A 19,047-nucleotide genomic window follows, 5' to 3' on the forward strand; every position below is an offset into this window, starting at 1 on the left:
TAAATATCTAAAATTTGAAAAATAGAAAAATTACAATACCGAAAAATTTAACATTAAAAAAAACCAAAATCAAAAATTCGAAAAATCGAGAAATTGAGAAATGGAAAAATGAAAAATAAAAAAAATAAAATCGAAAAATTGAAAAATTTTAAATTTAAAAATTCGAAAACTTGAAAAACCGAAAAACTGAAGAAATGGAAAACTAAAAAATCGACAAATTGAAAAATCTCAAACTGAAAAGTCGAAAAATTGAAAAACCCAAAAATCGATTTCCGGTAAGTCGAAACATCAAAATTTAAAAAGTTGAAAAATGAAAATATCAAAAAACTGAAAAATATAGACATTCTCAAAATTGAAATGTTGAAAAATTGAGAAATCGAAAACTTGAAACAAGGAACGAAAAGTAAAAACATTTTAAAATCGAAAAAACGAAAAATCGAGATGTAAGAAATCGAAAATTCTAAAATCGAAAAATTGGAATACACGTTGAAAAGGTTAAAATCGGGAGATCGAAGCATAACAAAACATAAAATCAAAAAATGGAGAATTTTAAAAATCTAAAAACTTGAAGATATAAAATATTGAAAAATGGAGAAGCCGAGAAATCGAAATTAAAAAATTCTCCGAGAAATGGAGAAATCGAAAAACCGGAAAACTTAAACTGAAATATATAAATATTTAAACTTAAAAAAAAAACGATAAATCAAAATATTCAAAATTCGAAAAATCAGAAATTTTAAAAATCGAAAGATCGAGAAATCGATATATCAAAAAACTGAAAAATTTTAAATTAAAAAATTGGAGATTTTGAAAAATCCCAAAATTGCAACAACGAAAACTTGAGAAATCGAAAAACTGAAAAATCGATAAATTAGAAAGAGGAAAAATCGAAAAATCAAAGAATTGATTAATAGAGAAATTGAGAAGTGGAAAAATGAAATTTTTTTTTAAATTGCAAAAATTGTAAAACTGAAATATCGAAAAATTAAGTAAACTAAAAATCGAGAAATCAAGAAATCGAAAAATTGTAATTCAATTTTGTTTTATTTTTCCACAAAAATTTCGATGTCGAAGATAAAAATTCAACACGGATTCATAGACCATAGGTACACTGTTACTTTTTTTTAAATTTATATAACATTTATTTGACAAAATTGTAGAACTGAAGAAACGAAAAATAGAAACATTGAAAAACTAGAAATCGAGAAAAAATTAATGAATCAAAGAACGAATTAAATCGAAAAATGTTCGTAAAGTCCAAAAACTAACATTCAAAGATGGAAAAATTAAAATATTCCAAAAACGAAAAATTGAAAAAGTGAACAACTCTAATAAAAATTATAATTATTATTACATATCTAAAATGAAAATTAGAAAACCTGCAAATCAAAAATTGAAGAAACGAAAAATTGAAAACAAAAGAAATTGAAAAATCCAAAAACTGAAAAATTTCAAATTGAGAAAAAGAAAAAATATAAAAACTCGTTCCTCGCGCGTTAAAATATCTCGATTATTAATCAGCTTTATTAACAAACTTGTTCGTTAAATAGCTATTAATTTACCTGATCTCATTTTCAATTCCAATGAAAACCCCTTCTTTAAAAATTGCACATTTTAAAAAAATATATCGGTTACGTTACGGTCTGCGCCCCTTTTGACACTGCGTCCCCCCGCATAGCGGGGTCTGCGGGGGTGCTATTTACGCCACTGGATGGGACTGGAAATAGAAACAGGAGAGCAGAAACAGATAATAGGAAAAGTGACAAAATTTTTAGAAGAGAAAGTCAAAGTAGAGAGTAAAGTTAAAAGCGCGTACAAAATTGCAGAGAAAGTTTATGTAGTGGAATTCGAAAACAGAGAAGAAAAAATAAATGTAATGAAAGGCAAGAAGAACTTAAAAGGGTCGTCAATTTACATAAATGATGATCTGACGAAAACGGAAAGAAAAATTCAAAACAAGATAAAAGAAGAGGCAACAAAAGAGAGAAATAAAGGAAAAATGGTTAGAATGGGATATAAAAAGTTAACTGTAGACGGCAGAAATTTTAAATGGAATGAAGAAGAGGGCAGACTTACGAAGGCAGAAAATTTTTAGTAAAGAGCCAAAAGAGAAGGAAGAAAACGAGGAAAAAGGGAAGCAAACAAGGCAAAGGAAAAGGGACAGCAATAAAGGATGTAGATAGGAAAATCGGAAAAAGGGAAGCTGGTACAAAATTATTAGAAAAAGGGGTGAAGGTACTGTTTTGGAATGTCCAAGGGTTGCGAAAAAAGGAAAAGGAGTTCTGAGACTACGTGGGAGAATTTGATGTTGTGGGGCTAGTAAATACTTGGGTGCAAAAGAAAACTGGGAGAAATTGGAAGAGACACTACCACAAGAATATGTGTGGGAGTGTCAAAGAACGACAAAGGAAAAGAAAAAGGGGAGAGCAAGCAATAATGAAAATGGATTAATGAAGAAAGAAATACAGCTGGATAACAATCGATGGGAAATAATAACCGTTTATAGCAAGAAAATGGAGGAAACCAAGATAAACATAGAAATGGAAACAAAAATAAAAGGAAATGAAAAAATACTTATAGGAGGGGATTTTAACGCAAGATTGGGCGATAAGAGGACAAGAATAATAGATAACGAAAATGGAGAGAAAAGAGGATCAAAAGATAAAGCAAATAACAAAGAAGGGAAAATATTGTGGCAGATAATAGAAGATAGAAGAAGTAGACTAGAAAAAAAGAAATTCGAAGTAAAAGAAGATATAGAACCTATGATGGTGGAACTGAGCAACCTAATTGTAGAAGCTACGGAAAAAAGAAAGATATACATATGGCAAGGGAGGATAATGGATGGAACGGAGAATGTAGTGAGTTGAAGAGAAAAGCAAGGGAAAATTTAAGAAAGTGGAAGAATAACAAGGGAAGGAAAGAAGAGTACCTAAAATCAAGAGAGAATTATAGGAGAAGAAAGAAAAAGAGAAAAACGAGAAGAAGAGGAGAAGACAATAAAGTCCCTGAAAACAGAAGACCAAGTATGGAGATATATAAACAAGGAACGGAGAAGGAAGACTGAAATTAGCCGGAAAATCAAAATACATGAATGGAAAACACACTTTATGGAATTATTGGGAGGTTGTGAGGAAAAATGCTGCAAAATAAATAAAGGAATCACAACGACGGAAGAAATGTGGAGAGGTTCGGAAATAACAAAAGATGAAATAGAAAGACAGATTGGAAGACTGAAAAGAGGAAAGGCACCAGGAGGGGATGGAATCTAGAACGAAGCGTGGATGTTCAGGACAGAAGAAGTGAAAGAAAAGATATGGGAAATGGCAAATGGAGTTTTTAAGGGAAAAGGCAGTGGAGAGAAGGTATAATAATCCCATTATTTAAAAAGAGGCAAAAAAGATATACTCGTATGCAATGATACTCGATGAGAGGTTACGAAAGGAGATGGAAGCAAGGGGTATGTTACCAGACGGTCAGGCAGGGTTTAGGAAAGGAAGAGGTATTATGGACAATGTGTACATCCTGCGGCATTTAGTGGGAAGATAAATGAGGAAAGAGGGTGGACGAATGTACGCATTGTTCATAGATTTCAAAGCAGCGTTTGATAGCGTGAATAGAGAGAAAATGTGGGAGTATTTGAGGAGAAAGGGAGTAGATGCAGACTTGGTAACGAAAATGGAAGAAATATATGAAGAAACAGTAAATACGGTGAGAGTGAATGGAAGAGAGACTGAGAGTTTTTATACAAATAGAGGAGTGGGACAAGGATGCCCACTCAGCCCCGCATTGTTTGCAGCTTATCTAGGAGATATAGATGAAATGTTCAGAAAAGCACAGACAGGAGGGGTGGTAATGTGCAAAGAGAAAGTGTAGTCGTTGGCGTGCGCAGATGATTTGGTGATTGTGGCAAAGAAAAGAGAAGAAATGAAAGCAATGATTAAAAGTTTGGAGAAGTATGTAAAAAAAAGGAATTGGAAGTCAATGTGGAAAAAACAAAAATGGTGGTGTTTGGGAAGAAAGTAAGAAAGGAGAAGGAAGAGTGGGCAAGAGGGAAGAAGATTGAACAGGTGAAAGAATTCCAGTACTTAGGATATACATTAAAGAGCAATAAGAGATAGAGCGCATATTCAAGAAATGGTCCAAAAAGCGAACAAAGTGGTAGCAATAGTATGGGGAATAGGAGAGAGAAAATTGGACATGATTATAAGAGAAGAATGATGTTTGATAGTTTGGTCAAAAGTGTATTCACGTACGGAGCTGAGATTTGGGGATGGAGGGAATATGAAGAAATAGAGAGAGTGCAAGAAAAATACTTGAAATGGACATTGGAATTGGAAAAGTATACGCCGGGGTATATAGTGAGAGAAGAAACAAAAAGGGAGAAAATGAGAGTGGAGAAGTTCAGTGAGAGAGGTGATTGCAAGATATTGCAAGAATGTTGGAAAGAAATAAGAAAGGAAGGGGGAAAACATGTTTGGAACGAAAGGGACAAGTATTATGAAGGAAAGGGATATGCATGTGAAGAAATAGAGAGAATGAGAGAAATGGGAAGGAGCATGAAAGAAGAACTGAGTGTAAGAGATAAGGATATAGATAACCAAGAACGTAGATCGAGAATATCGGAGTCTAGATATAATGCAGACTATAGAAAAATAGTAAAGGATGAAGTACCAAAGTACACACAGAGAGAGAGTATAAAGGAGAAAAGAATAATGGCGAGATTTAGGTGTGGAAATGAAGAGAAAGAGAATAATTTTTGGATGGATGAAACTGACAGAAGGTGTAGGATATGTTAGAGAGAGGGAGAAACAATAGAGCATATGCTGGAAGGATGTGAAGGATTGAGAGAATCGGAGGAAAGTAGGGAAGAAGTGCTAAACGAGGATGGAAGAGGACTGGACTGGATGAAAGAAGTATGGAAGAAAAGGGGTGGGCAAGCAGAAAGAATAGAATATTTATTATATAACACTCGAATTTTTATTTTATTTTATTTTATTTATTTTTATTGTTATTGATTTATCTGAGGTAGATTAAGTTAATTTGCACCCCTACTGGGAATATTATTAAGCCTGTAAGGCAAATAATAAATTAATACTAGAAAATCTACAACGGTGTTGCCGCAAAATGCCGAAAAAGAACATCTGGTTAAAAGCTTTAATTCATTATCAACGGAAGTAAGGATTTGACTTTTTTCCTTCTTAATATGCAGACTCTTCATAACAAACGACTGAAAACATTTTAAAATGGTAAATTTTTTTCCCACACTTCTTTAAAAATTTATCATATTAAACAAGTTTTTAAATTCTTGTGGTGAATAGAAAACTACGCACATTTAAGCAAAAACAAACAAAATACAAACCCCGCCCACCCACCCGCATCTCGATTGTGATAAATTTTTTTATTCGTCGTGAGCCGAATGGCGACGTTTAATTTTGGCTTTCTTTTCTACTAAAAAATTTTCTGTGAACAACACGTTATTTACAAACACGTTTCTCATGGTAATTTGTCGTTGAAAAATAAGAATTTTGCAATTATGCTCCGCCTTCTTGCTTACAACCAATAAAGAAAAATCGTCACAATTGAGACAGGGTGGGTGGGCGGGGTTTATCATTTGACTTTTTTCCTTCTTAATATGCAGACTCTTCATCACAAACGACTAAAAACATTTTTAAAATGGTAAATTTTATTTCCTACACTTCTTTAAAAATTTATCATATTAAACAAGTTTTTAAATTCTTGTCGTGAATAGAAAACTACGCACATTTAAGCAAAAACAAACAAAATACAAACCCCGCCCACCCACCCGCATCTCGATTGTGATAAATTTTCTTATTCGTCGTAAGCCGAATGGCGACGTTTAATTTTGGCTTTCTTTTTTACTAAAAAATGTTATGTGAACAACACGTTTATTTACGAACACGTTTCTCATGGTAATTTGTCGTTGAAAAATAAGAATTTTGCAATTATGCTCCGCCTTCTTGCTTACAACCAATAAAGAAAAATCGTCACAATTGAGACAGGGTGGGTGGGCGGGGTTTATGATTTGACTTTTTTCCTTCTTAATATGCAGACTCTTCATCACAAACGACTGAAAACATTTTTAAAATGGTAAATTTTATTTCCTACACTTCTTTAAAAATTTATCATATTAAACAAGGTTTCAAATTCTCGTCGTGAATAGAAAACTACGCACATTTAAGAAAAAAAAAACAAAATACAAACCCCGCCCACCCACCCGCATCTCGATTGTGATAAATTTTCTTATTCGTCGTGAGCCGAATGGTGAAGCTTAATTTTGGCTTTCTTTTTTACTTAAAAATTTTCTGTGAACAACTCGTTTATTTACGAACACGTTTCTCATGGTAATTTGTCGTTGAAATATAAGAATTTTGCAATTATGCTCCGCCTTCTTGCTCACAACCAATAAAGAAAAATCGTCACAATTGAGACGGGGTGGGTGGGCGGGGCTTATGATTTGACGTTTTTCCTTCTTAATATGCAGACTCTTCATCATAAATCTATGGAGTATTTCCAATCCTATAATAAAATTTTTTTACCAAAACGACCGGAACCTATTCACAGAAAGGGTCTTGAGTAAGTGTACTTCAATGGTCAAGTCCAGGTAAAATGCATACGATACGATAGGCCTAACTAGCAAGTATTTGTCATCCCGACAAGGCCGGCATTTGAACAAAATATGCACTAAAACTCATATTCGTCGAAAAAAGCATTAAATAAGCATATAAGTTTTAATATGTATAAAATTGAAAGAAAAAACAAATAAGCATAAAAAAAATGTGTCAAATGACTCCAAATTGTATCATAGTTACAGATGTCTGAAGTGTGTCGAAAATTTTCTGAATCCTACCGACTGCACCACTTTTGCTTCCATATCGGTTGTATCCGCTCTAAAACGGTTTATTATCATAGATAAAGGCGAAATGACAAGAAAAGACGAACTAAAGAAGACTTAAACCGATTAAGCCGTCGGAATGGAGAAACAAGCGCACAAAAAATTAACGATCTCGAACGTCCGAAAGTTTATCTAAAAATGGACACGACGCTGCTGAAACTTTATGAATCTCTGACTGCTACGACAAAACTAATAAGATAAAATGGCAAACAACGCAAAGAAGCTCCTTATGGAAATATTATTTAAGCTCGAACAAGACAAAAGGACTTGGAAGGCTGCCAATGGTCGGGCTGACCTTCCCAAAAAAATAGACCACTTGAAGGAAAACTGATTAGAAATGAGAAAAATTATTCGAGTCGAGAAAAGTCCATTGTGCGAAGACGTTGTTTGTCCCGAAGGAAAAATATTTAGCTTGTTGGAAGCGCGAAAGTCGGATAATAATGAGTGTATTCGCATTTAAGATTGTTATAATAACAGAGGGAAAAAGTTCCGTTACATCGTCTAATTGTTGGAGTTGTTTAATTAAAGCTCGAAATTGAGAGCGGCTGTTTTAATTATGGTCGAGACGCCGACTCGCAGAAGACGGAATTACAAATGTTCTGACCTATTACACATCTATTCAGTCTAGGTCGTCGAAAAAAATGCGCATAAATCTCGCCACTTTAAAATATTGTCCGCAAAACCGCTAAATCTGCACGCTGCTGCTTCCTTTTGCGAAATTTCAAAGTGGAGGCATTATCCTAATGAGAATTCCTTTGAGACAGACGGCTCCCAATGAATGCACAATTTTAAAAGCACGACAAACTCTAAAAACTAAGGTAACTGTTTCTACTGTTCTGTTTCATTTCTGCTTTGGCTGGAAGCAATCTGCGGATAACGATCGCCCATTAGTTCATATCCACAGGGAATGTATTTGAATTCCAATTTATGCTTTATTTTTTCTTTCGCACATAAAAGGGAGATTGAGTTTTTGCTGTTTAAAGAAGAATAATTACGCCGAGTCGGACGGGAGATGAAAATTTCACGTGTTTGATCTGAAAACACTGCGGCCCGAAAACAGCGTAAATGTACGAACGATAAAAAGAAAACATAAAAATAAAATTAGTAGGGGGAATTAGTATCGATTAAAACGCTCTTCGGCCCCTGCAATAAAGCGCGAAACATAAAAACGAAATTCTAGTGTTTTACAACAATACGAGATTATTATTGGCGCAGTCGGTAGGATGGAAGTTGTAAATTTTCCGTGTGTTTAAACCGTACAGGAACATCTGATTGCTTGAAAATACACTTGGCTGGGGAAATTGTCAACAAGCACGTTTCCATTAAGGACGTTTTCTGTTTAACCTTTCCGGGACCGATATGGACAGTGTTTTTTCAAAAAAACATGCTGCCAACATCAAAGTACCTGGAATGGTTTGACAATGTTTTCGTTGTTCAGGACACAAGAGGACAAACACGCTTTTATTTAAACACCAACTTACTAAAGGATGTGCAAAAAATGACAGCAGGATCAATTTTTAGAGAAAAAGCGACCTGGCAGACATCTGGAGACTTTTTTTTTTGAAAGGATAACTTTATATTTATTTTCTGCAAACCCAAGTCTGAAAGCGTAACTTTTTTTTAATTTCTCTTTGTCCAGAAACAAAAATTCTCTTACGAAAATAAACAATATTCGTTGTAGTTTTGTTTGTTTTCATTTTAAGTAGCTAAAGAACGTGAGAATAATTTTCTAAAATTTTTGTTTCCTACTGACTGCGCCATTTTTGCATCCTGGCAAAAAAAGTTCTAAAAATCATTGACATCGAAAAATTAGGCTTTTAAAATTTTCTTTTTTTATCAATTTTTGCGTTCTGGTTAGAAAAATATCTAAAAATCATTATCATAGAAAGAATACAACAGAATTCGCTTTTTAAAAATAAATGTGACTTATAGAATTAGTCAGAACAATAAAAGTGAAACATGTTTAAAATGGTAAATTTTTGTAGGAAAGTATCGATTTTCCAATTAGGCTCCACCCCCGGTCTGACAACGAATGAAAAATGATGTTTTTTATTTCTTGTGGAGAAACAAGGACTTTGCAATTAAGCTCCGCCCCCTTGGCTCACGGCGAATAAAAAAATCATCACAATTGAGATAGGACGGGTGGGTGGGGCTTATATTTTGCCTTTTTTGCTTAATATGTGTGGTCATCTTTTCACAAGAAACTTAAAACATGTTTAAACTGGTAAATTTGTATAGGGAGATATTGAATTTGAAACTACGCTCCGCCTCTCGGTCTGACAATCAATAAAAAAGTCATCAGAATTCAGATAGGGCGGGTGGGCGGGGCTTATATTTTGCCTTTTTTTTAAATATGCATAGCCATATTTTCACAACAAGAAACATAAAGCATGGTTAAAATGGTATATTTAATCCACTGGATTTTTTTCGGGACAATGTAGTGATTTTTATGTTTTGGAAACCCTGTGTTCTTATTTGATATGAATTTTTAAATGTTTTTAGTGACTATTTTTGTGCTTATTTTCGATATATTGTATGATGTTAACACTGAGAAAAAAATCAAAAATTAAAATAATCGAAAATTTTAAAAATCGAGAAATCAAAACTCCTGAATTTAAAAAATCTAAAAATTGCAAAATCGGATAACTAAAAATCACGAAAAGTAAAAGTCGATAAACCGAGAAATCGAAAAATCAAAAGATCGAGAAATTGAAAAATTGAGAAACCGAAATAGGCCAAAATCGGAAAATTGAAAAGTTAAAATTTGAAAAATTGATAAATCGTGGAATGAAAACATCGAAACATCTCCACCTCCATAAATCGAGAATTCAAAAAATTTAAAAATTCGAAAAATTGAAATACTGAGAAATCGAATGATCAAAAGATCGAGAAATCGGAAAGTCCTGAAGCCGAAAAATCGAAAAATTGAGAAACCGAAATATGCCAAAATCAAAAAAACGAAAAGTTAAAAGTTGAAAAATTGGAAAATCGAAAAATCTAGAAACGGTAAAACAAAACACGGAAAACTGGAAAAGTTATTAATTAAAAAACTCATAAATCGAGAAATTGAACAATCAAAATATCGAAGCATCCGAATCTCGATAAATCGGGAAATCAAAACATTGAAAAATCAAACAATTTAAAAAATCAAAAATTAAAAAATCGAAAATTTGAAAAAACGAAAAATAAAATCTAAAACCGGAAAGTTGAAAAATCGAAAGATTAAACAATCAAACATTTGGAAAATTCGAAAACTTGAAAAACTGAAATATGGAAGAACTGAAATGAAAAATCGAGAAATCGAAAAAACTAAAATTTTAACAATTGAAAATTTAAAATATCAAATAATTGAAAAATCTAAAATTTAAAAATCGAACATTGAAAAATCTAAAACGAAAAAGTAAAAAAATCGACACATCGAAAAATCCAGAAGTCGAAAAATCGAAATATTGAAAAATACCAAAACTGAAATATCAAAAAACTGAAAAATCATCAAAAAACTGAAGAATGGAAAAACTGATGTCAAAAAACTGAGAATCTAAAAAATTTTATAATTAATTGGAAAATCGCATAATCAAAAAAGTAAGTCGAAAAATCGAAACCTCAAAAAAATCGAAAAATTGAAAAATCAAAAACCCTACAAATCGAAAAACTGAAAAACTGAGGAACAGGAAACTCTAAACAAACGAAAGTCAAGAAATGGGAAAATCAAAAACATCGATTAATTGAAAAATCGCAAAATTGAGAGTTTAGAAAAGTCAAAACTTGAAAAATTGAAAAGTGGAAACATCGTAAAATTGAGAAATCGAAAAATTGAAAATTTGAGAATTTGAATAATAAATAATCCGAAAATTCCAAAACTGATCCTTTGAAAAATTGAAAAATTAAATAAAAAGGAACGAATGGAAAAACTAAAAAATTTCAAAAGTGAAATTCCAAAAATTGAAAAATTAAAAATTTAAAAAATTGAGAAATCAAAAAGTCTGAAAAGTGAAGTCGAAAACTCAAAACTTTAAAATTGAAAAAAAGTAAAATATCGAAAACTGAGAGTTCATAAAAGTGTACTTTGAAAAATTGCAAAATCCAAATATTTAAAAATTGTAAAATTGAAGAGGAGAAAAATTGAAAATCGTGAAATTGAAAAATGGAGAAATTGTAAAATCGAAAAAATGATTAATAAATAAATTGAAAAATCCCAAAACTGAAATATTCAAAAACTGAGAAACTAAAAAATTGGAAAATTGAGAATTCGAAAAATCAAAAATTGAAGTCGAAAAATCGAAACCTTAAAAAATAGAAAAATTCAAGAATTGAAGAATTGAAAAATCGAAACAGTCGAAAGTCAAGAAATAGGAAAATCATAAGATTGATTTATTGAAAAATCGAAAAATTGAGAATTTGGAAAAGTCAAAAATTGAAAAATGAAAAGTCGAAATATTTGAAAATGTTAAAATTGGAAAGAAAAATTGAAAAAATGTAAATCTGAAATATCGAAAACTTGAGAAATCGAGAAATTGTGAAATTGAAAAATTGGATAATAAATATTCTGAAAAATCCCAAAACTGACATTTTGAAAAATTGGAAAATGAAAGAAAGACTGAAAAATGGAAAAACTGAAAAATTTCAAAAAAGAAATATGTAAAAACTGAGAAATTAAAAAATTAAAAAATTGAGAACTCAAAAAGTCGAAGAAGTGAAGTCAAAAAATCAAAACCTTAAAAAATTGAAAAATTGAAAAATCAAAAACTTAAAAAGTTAAAAAATTGAAGAAATGAAAAACAGAAAAATTGAAAGTTTATTCAAGTAAAATTTGAAAAATTGTAAAAACCAAATAAATATATATTTAAAAATCACAAAATTGAAGGGGAGAAAAATTGGAAAAACGTAAAAAAAATCGAAAAATCAGAAAAGTGAAGTTGAAAAATCGAAACCTTAAAAAATAGAAAAATTCAAAAATTTAAGAATTGAAATATCGAAAAATTGAAGAACTAAAAAATCGAAACAGCGATAGTCAAGGAATAGGAAAATCTCATTGATTTATTGAAAAATCGAAAATTTGAGAATTTAGACAAGTCAAAAATTCAAAAATGAAAAGTCGAAATATTTGAAAATGTTAAAATTGCAGACAAAGCTTGAAAATAATTAAAACTGAAATATCGGGAAATTGAGAAATCGAGAAATTGAAAAATTGAGAAATTGTGAAATCGAAAAATTGAATAATAAATATTCTGAAAAATCCCACAACTGAAATTTCGAAAATTGGAAATTGAAAGAAAAACTGAAGAATGGAAAAACTGAAATATCTAAAAACTGAGAAATTAAAAAATTAAAAAATTGAGAAATCAAAAAGTCGAAGAAGTGAAGTCGAAAATTCGAAACTTTAAAAAGTAGAAAAAATCATGAAAAATTGAGAATTTAGAAAAGTCAAAAATTGAAAAATTGGAAAGTCGAAATATTTGAAAATGGTAAAATTCGAGAGAAAAATTGAAAAAATGTAAATTTGAAATATTGGAAAATTGAGAAATTGTAAAGTCAAAGAATCAAAACTTTAAAAATTGAAAAACTGAAAAATAGAAGAACTGAAAAATAGAAAAACTGAGAGTTTATAAAACTGAAATTTGAAAAATTGTAAAAGCCAAATATTTAAAAATCGTAAAATTGAAGAGAAAAATTGAAATTCGTCAACCTGAAAAATTGAAAAATTGTAAAATCTAAAAACTGAATAATAAATAAACCGCAAAATTCCAAACGAAATTTCGAAAAATTGAAAAATCAAAGAAAAATTGAAAAGTTCCAAAACTGAAATATCCAAAAACTGAAAATCTAAAAAACTGAAAAATTGAGACATCGAAAAATCAAAAAAGTGAAGACGAAAAATCGAAACAGTCGAAAGTCAAGAAATGGAAAAATCAAAACATGGATTTATTGAAAATTCGAAAAATTGAGAAATTAGGAAAGCCAAAAATTGAAAAGACGAAATATTTGAAAATCGTAAAATTGAAAAAACGTAAAACTGGTACATCAGATAATAGAGAAATTGTAAAATTGAAAAATTGAATAATAATAATAAATAATCTGAAAATTCCCATAACTGAAATTTCGAAAAACTGAAAAATAGAAATCAAAAAATCAAAAAGTAAAGTCGAAAAATGAAAACCTTAATGAATTGACAATTTGAAAAATTAAAAACCTAAAAAATTAAAAAAACGAAGAAATTAAAAATCGAAAAACTGAGAGTTTATAAAAGTCAAATTTGAAACATTGTCAAAACCAAATATGTATTTAAAAATCGTAAAAATGAAGAGGAGAAAAATTGAAAAACCTGAAACTGAAATCAAAAAATTGAAAATCGGGAAATAGAAAAATCAAAAAGTGGAGTCGAACAAATAGAAAAATTGAAAAATCAAAAAATTGAAGAACTGAAAAAATGAAAAATCGAAGCAGTCCAAAGTCAAGAAATGGGAAAATCAAAACAGATTAATAAAAAAAAATCATGAGAAGTACTTCCTAACGTTTCCAAAAGATAAAAATAACTGCTCGAATTCAATTTTTAGTAGAAGTATATATTTAAAGTTATGGCTTCACTGTTATTTAAAGCCTCAGTCTGAGTATTAATGACTCTTAAAAAGAATTTAATTTTTGCTGTAAAAATATCTGGTTTACAAAGCCATACACATTCATTGAAATTTTATTTTGTTTCCCGATTTAAATAATCAAAGAAGATGAAAATAATATTAAACTTTAAACTTCTAAAATTTTTGTTTTCTACTGACTGTGCAAAAATTATTTTAAATGAACGAGTACATTCAAATTAGCAGTTTAGATCAAGAAGCCTGTGAGATATATATTTTTGAATCAATAATTTTATATTTACTTAAAGCCTCCGTCTACTACTGTCAAATTGCTCTTAAAATTATTTTATTTTTACTGTAAAAGAGAGCTTCTCTATAAAACATATTCATTGCAATTTTTTAAATAACCAAAGAACATGAAAATAATATTAAGTGACTTTTCAAATTTTTATTTCCTATTAACTGCGACATTTTTTAAACACTAACCACAAAAACTCTAAACATTATTGACATCGAAAAACTACATTAAAATTGGGTTTTAGATAAAATACAGGTACCTAGAGACATATTTTTGAATGAATCGTGTTATAGTTACTTAAAGCCTCAGTATAACAACGAATTACTTTACGAAATACTTTCTTTTGTTGTAAAAAAGAGCGCGTCTACAAAATTATACACATATTCATTGAAATTTTGTTTTCTTTTCCAGTTTAAATAAACATACAAGGTGAAAATAATATTAAGTAATTTTTAAAATGTTCGTTTCCTGCTGACTGCGCCATTTTTGCGTCCTTGTTTTTTCTCACAAAATTAAAAATGATTGAGATAGAACGACTATGTTAAAATTATCTAAAAGCCACCTTTGTAGGTACCTGGAAAAGTATATTTTTGAATGAATCATTGCATCAAGTTGTTAATTTTATTAAAACTTTTTAAACTTAAGATGTTCTTAAGTTAAAAAATGTTTCTTTCTGCAGTAAGAAAACTCGGCTACACATGTGAGAACAACATCAAGCGACTTTAAAAAATTTTCGTTTCCTGCGCCATTTTCGCGTCCCAAAAATCATTAACATCGGAATCTTCTAAATCTCTCTACACCTCTCCCTTTCCAGGAAAATCGACAGGGATTGTGACAAACACAAGAATAACTCATGCCACACCCGCAGCGCTGTACGGCCATTCTCCGTCACGCTACTGGGAGGACGATTCCAAAGTTCCCCCTGCGTCCCGGAAATCCTGCAAGGATTTAGCTCGCCAACTCATCGAGAACGATCCTGGACGTAATATCAACGTAAGTACCTGCCGTTTTATTCCTCTAATTCACGTCCCACTTCTGTCGCTGACTTGATTTAACTGATTAATTTCGAGTCATTAGGGGATGAACGACGTTTGATCTACAATTAGTTCCGACTACTAACGCGCATTAGGAATAGTAGCTACAGTTTCACGGCTTGCGGTAATTAATGTAGGTAATGTGACGTAATTGTTATTGACAGAGTCTGTTTTGTGAACACGTAATTAGAGATGGCAGATGCCGAAGGTGCGCTAATTAGCGAAGCAGCGGAGCGCGATTTTTGATGGATGAATTTTAATTATCATAACTGAAATCGATTCCGGTAATTGGTAAAATTCTTACGTTTTTTTTTAAACTAGAAAATAATTAATTAAAGCGCGTTTCGGGATAATCGGGGATAAATAACCCGATCCTGCCTAAACATATTCAAGTTCACACCGATTTTAATTTTCTTTCGACGGCAGCCGCCGCGAATTATTTTCGCAGTCCACAAAAAATATAGCCCCGGGAAAAGCTTTCATTTATTTTCTATTTTTCGCTTATTTATTATTTATCCGTTGACGCCTTCTTTAATATGAATTCACGCACCAGCTGTTCTGCGTTACGCACAATTCTTCCTTCCATTCTTTTGAATGGAACTCACATGTGGTCAAGTGATATCGGATCCATTCATAAATTATTAAATTTCATCAGAGAAATCATTTTTGAGGAAAGTGAGACGAGAGATTATTGAGTTACAATGCAAATTTGATTTTATGGGATTACGCGGATCTGGGATTGACATGAAGATCAGGTGAATGTTAATGGGGTTCTGTGTTAGTGGACACTTTGTAATCGAGAATTCTCATTAGCAACAGCACCTGTGAGTAATCACTTTAGATGGCAATAATTATTACTTTGTTAAACATCAGATTACAATGGCGGACCCTTGTCGGGCTGACTCGTCGTTATACGCCCAATTTCGTGAAACGGGGATACAAAAACTCGCTAAATAAGCTTTGACGTCGATGGAGCTTTCATACGAAATTTAGATGCTGCTGAATTAAACGCACTTTTCTCCATTATTTGAAAAACGCCAAAACAAATCAATGATAAACAAGTCTTTTTTTATGGAAAAATCTAAAATTAGTGTTCAAATCTACGAAAATGTTGTTATTAGGAAGATTTTCCCGGCGCATCCACCAAATTCGCCCTAAAAAATTTAAATTGTTAAAACGGTTTAAAAAATGATTATTTTTTCTGAAATTTTCTGGAAATCACGAATGTGTAACAGAGAAAAAATCTAAAACTAAGTAGTTAGTCGAGAAATCTAAAAATCGATAATTGGATATGATCTTTTTTTTTCGTTTTTTGTACCTCCTCTGCAAAAAGTTCTTATTGCTTATCCTGTTATAAAGTAATCACGTAAAAGGAATCCTCCGTAAATTGTAAAATTGAGAAAACAAAAAGTTAAGACATCGGAAAATTGAAAAATCGAGAATTAAAAAAATTAAATCATGAAAAAATAAATAGTCTTCTAAACAAACTGAAAAATTTGCAATGGTATACTTAAGAAAATGAAAAATTTCACATTGTAAATTTGAAAAATTGAATCGTAAAATTCAAAAATAATACAATCAAAAATTTTAAAACTTATAGAAAGAAATTGAATATTAACTAAAATCTGAAAAAATGAAAAATGAAAAATCCAAAAACCTAAAGAAAAAATCACAAAATTGAAAGATTGTGTAATTGGGGAATCGAAAAAATGCAAAAGTGGAAAGTCGAAAAATTTAAAACTTTAGATCGGAAAACTTGAAAAATCGAAGAAAACGGAAAAATCGCAACATACAAATTGAATTAAACAATTGAAAATTAAATATTGAAAAATCTAAAAAGTAGGAAATCGAAAAATTGAATAAGTGTGAAATGGAGGAACCGTATAATTAATCTTGGTGTTTAGGAATCGTAAAATCGAAAAATCGAAAACTTTTTTTTTTTATTTTTTCGAGATCACGAATTATTTTTGCTATATGTTACCAGATCACACGAAAAAGGCATCTTTATATAAAAATCTTAAACTAGTCAATCGAGAAATCTAAAAATCGATAACTGCAAATTTGAGAAAGTATAAAGTTAAAAAATTGAGAATTTGAAATGAAAAATCCAATATTGAAACATTGAATAATCGTCTAGAGAAACTTGAAAATTTGAAATCGTATAGGTAAGGAAACGAGGAATTTCAAAGTAAATTTGAAAAATCGGCTCATCATAAAATGGAAAAATGACGAAATTTAAAATTTGAAAAATTCATAAAATAATTGAAAATTAAAACTTGAACTAAAAAAACTAAAATCTGAAATAAATGAAAAATCTCGAATTCGAAAAATCACATCATTCAAGAATTATATCACTGAGACATAAAAAAATGCAAAATTGAAAATCGAAAATTCTAGATCGGAAAACTGGTAAAATCGCTATATTAAAAACTTGTGAAATTCCAAGTTAAAAGAAAATTAAATATTGAAAAATCTAAAGAGTGGAAAATCAAAAAATCGAACAATTAAAAAATCGGAAATCGAAAACTCAAAACATGGAAAATTCAAAAATTCAAAAAACAGAAAAATTGTGGAATTGGATAACCGAAAAATCGAGAAGTCTAGAATTCAAAAAATGGACAAATTGAAAACTTTGACACGCGAAAAATAGAAAATTTGAAAAATATCAAAATTGAAAAATCGAATAATCTAAAAGTTTAAAAACGGAAAAATATCATATTTTAAAAATTGCAAAAAACCGAAAAATTGAAGAATAAAAAAGATTATAATATGGAGAAAACGAAAAGTCTAAAATTTTAAAAATCGAATAATCCAAAAGTTTAAAAATCGAAAAATCTCATTTTAAAAATCGGAAAAAATTGGAAATATTGAAAAATTGAGGAATTGAAACGTTGAAATATAGAGAATTCAAAATATAAAAAAAATAAAACAAATTAAAAATCGAAAAATTCAAAAAATGTAAAACTAAAATATCGAAATACTGATAAATCGATAAATCGAAAAATTGAAAGATCCCAAAACTGAAACATCGTAAACTGGAAATAGAAAACTCAAAAATGCGAATATTTAAAAACGCAAAAAACTGAAAAGTCAAAAACCTGAAAAAATGTGAAATTGAAAAACTGAAAAAGCAAGAATTCGAAAAATGGAGAAATCGAAAACTTGGAGAAGCCAAAAATAGAAAATTTGAAAATTGTCAAAATTAAAAAATCGAAAAACTGAAGAATCAAAACATTGAGAAATCAAAAATTTGAGAAATTGAGAAATTTAGAACCAAAAATCCAAAATTTAAAAATTCGACAAATCGAAAAACCTGAAATTTTAAAAATCGAAAAATATTATATTTTAAAAATCAAAAAAAAAAATGAAAATATTGAAAAATTGAGGAATCAGAAAGTTGAAATATTAAGAAATGAAATTATCACAAAATTGAAAAACTGAAAACTCAAAAAAACAAAACTAAAATTTTTCAAAAATTGATCAATCGAAAAACTGGAAAATTGAAAAATTCCTAAAATGAAACATCAAAAAATTGGAAAACGAAAGCTCAAAAAATTGAAAATATGAAAACTCAAGAAACTGAAAAATCAAAAGCCTGAAAAATTGTGAAAATGAAAAACTGAAAAATCGAGAAATCGAAAAATGCACAAATCGAAAACTTGGAAATTAAAGAATAAAAGAATTAAAATATCCAGAAATCGGAAAATCAAAATATTGAAAAATTGATAAATCGAATTTTCGATTAAATTAAATAAAAAATAAAAAAAAATCGGAAAATTGAAAAATTGAAAAATTGAAAAATCCCAAATCTGAAACTCAAGTCGAAAATTCAAACAATCAAAAATTGGAAAATCAAAAACCGAAAAGGACAAATACAAAATTTGAAAAGTGTCTAAATTAAAAATCAAAAAAACGATAGTCGAAAATTTAAAGTACAGAAAATTAAAAAATCTAGAATTTTAAAAATCGAAAAAAATTAAGAATATCGAAAAATTGAGGAATCAAAAAACTGAAACAAGGAAAAATTGGAAATCGAAAACTCAAAAAATCGAAAAATAACTCAAAAAAACTGCAAAATCAAAAACTTAAAAATTGGTGGTGTTGAAAAACTGAAAAATCGAGAAATCGAGAATTCCAAAAATGGACAAATCGAAAACTTAACTTCGTAAAATTGAAAAATCAAATGTAAAAAATTGAGACATTGAGAAATTGACTACCAGAAATAGA

The 19,047-nt window shown here is 29.9% G+C and overlaps 1 protein-coding gene across 1 annotated transcript in view; it reads left to right on the plus strand.

Moving 5' to 3' along the window:
- Positions 1-19,047, plus strand: part of LOC135127287 (alkaline phosphatase-like) — a 227,489-nt gene that overhangs the window by 131,352 nt on the left and 77,090 nt on the right. Inside the window, exon 5 of the mRNA XM_064053733.1 lies at positions 14,601-14,779. Within this exon, the coding sequence (XP_063909803.1) occupies positions 14,601-14,779 (179 nt within the window). The remainder of the gene's footprint in view (positions 1-14,600; positions 14,780-19,047) is intronic.

This window comes from Zophobas morio, unplaced genomic scaffold (genome assembly GCF_036711695.1).
Source record: "Zophobas morio isolate AGI-343-1 ecotype UQ-CSIRO unplaced genomic scaffold, CSIRO_AGI_Zmor_V1 ptg000011l, whole genome shotgun sequence".
NCBI classification, from domain to species: domain Eukaryota; kingdom Metazoa; phylum Arthropoda; class Insecta; order Coleoptera; family Tenebrionidae; genus Zophobas; species Zophobas morio.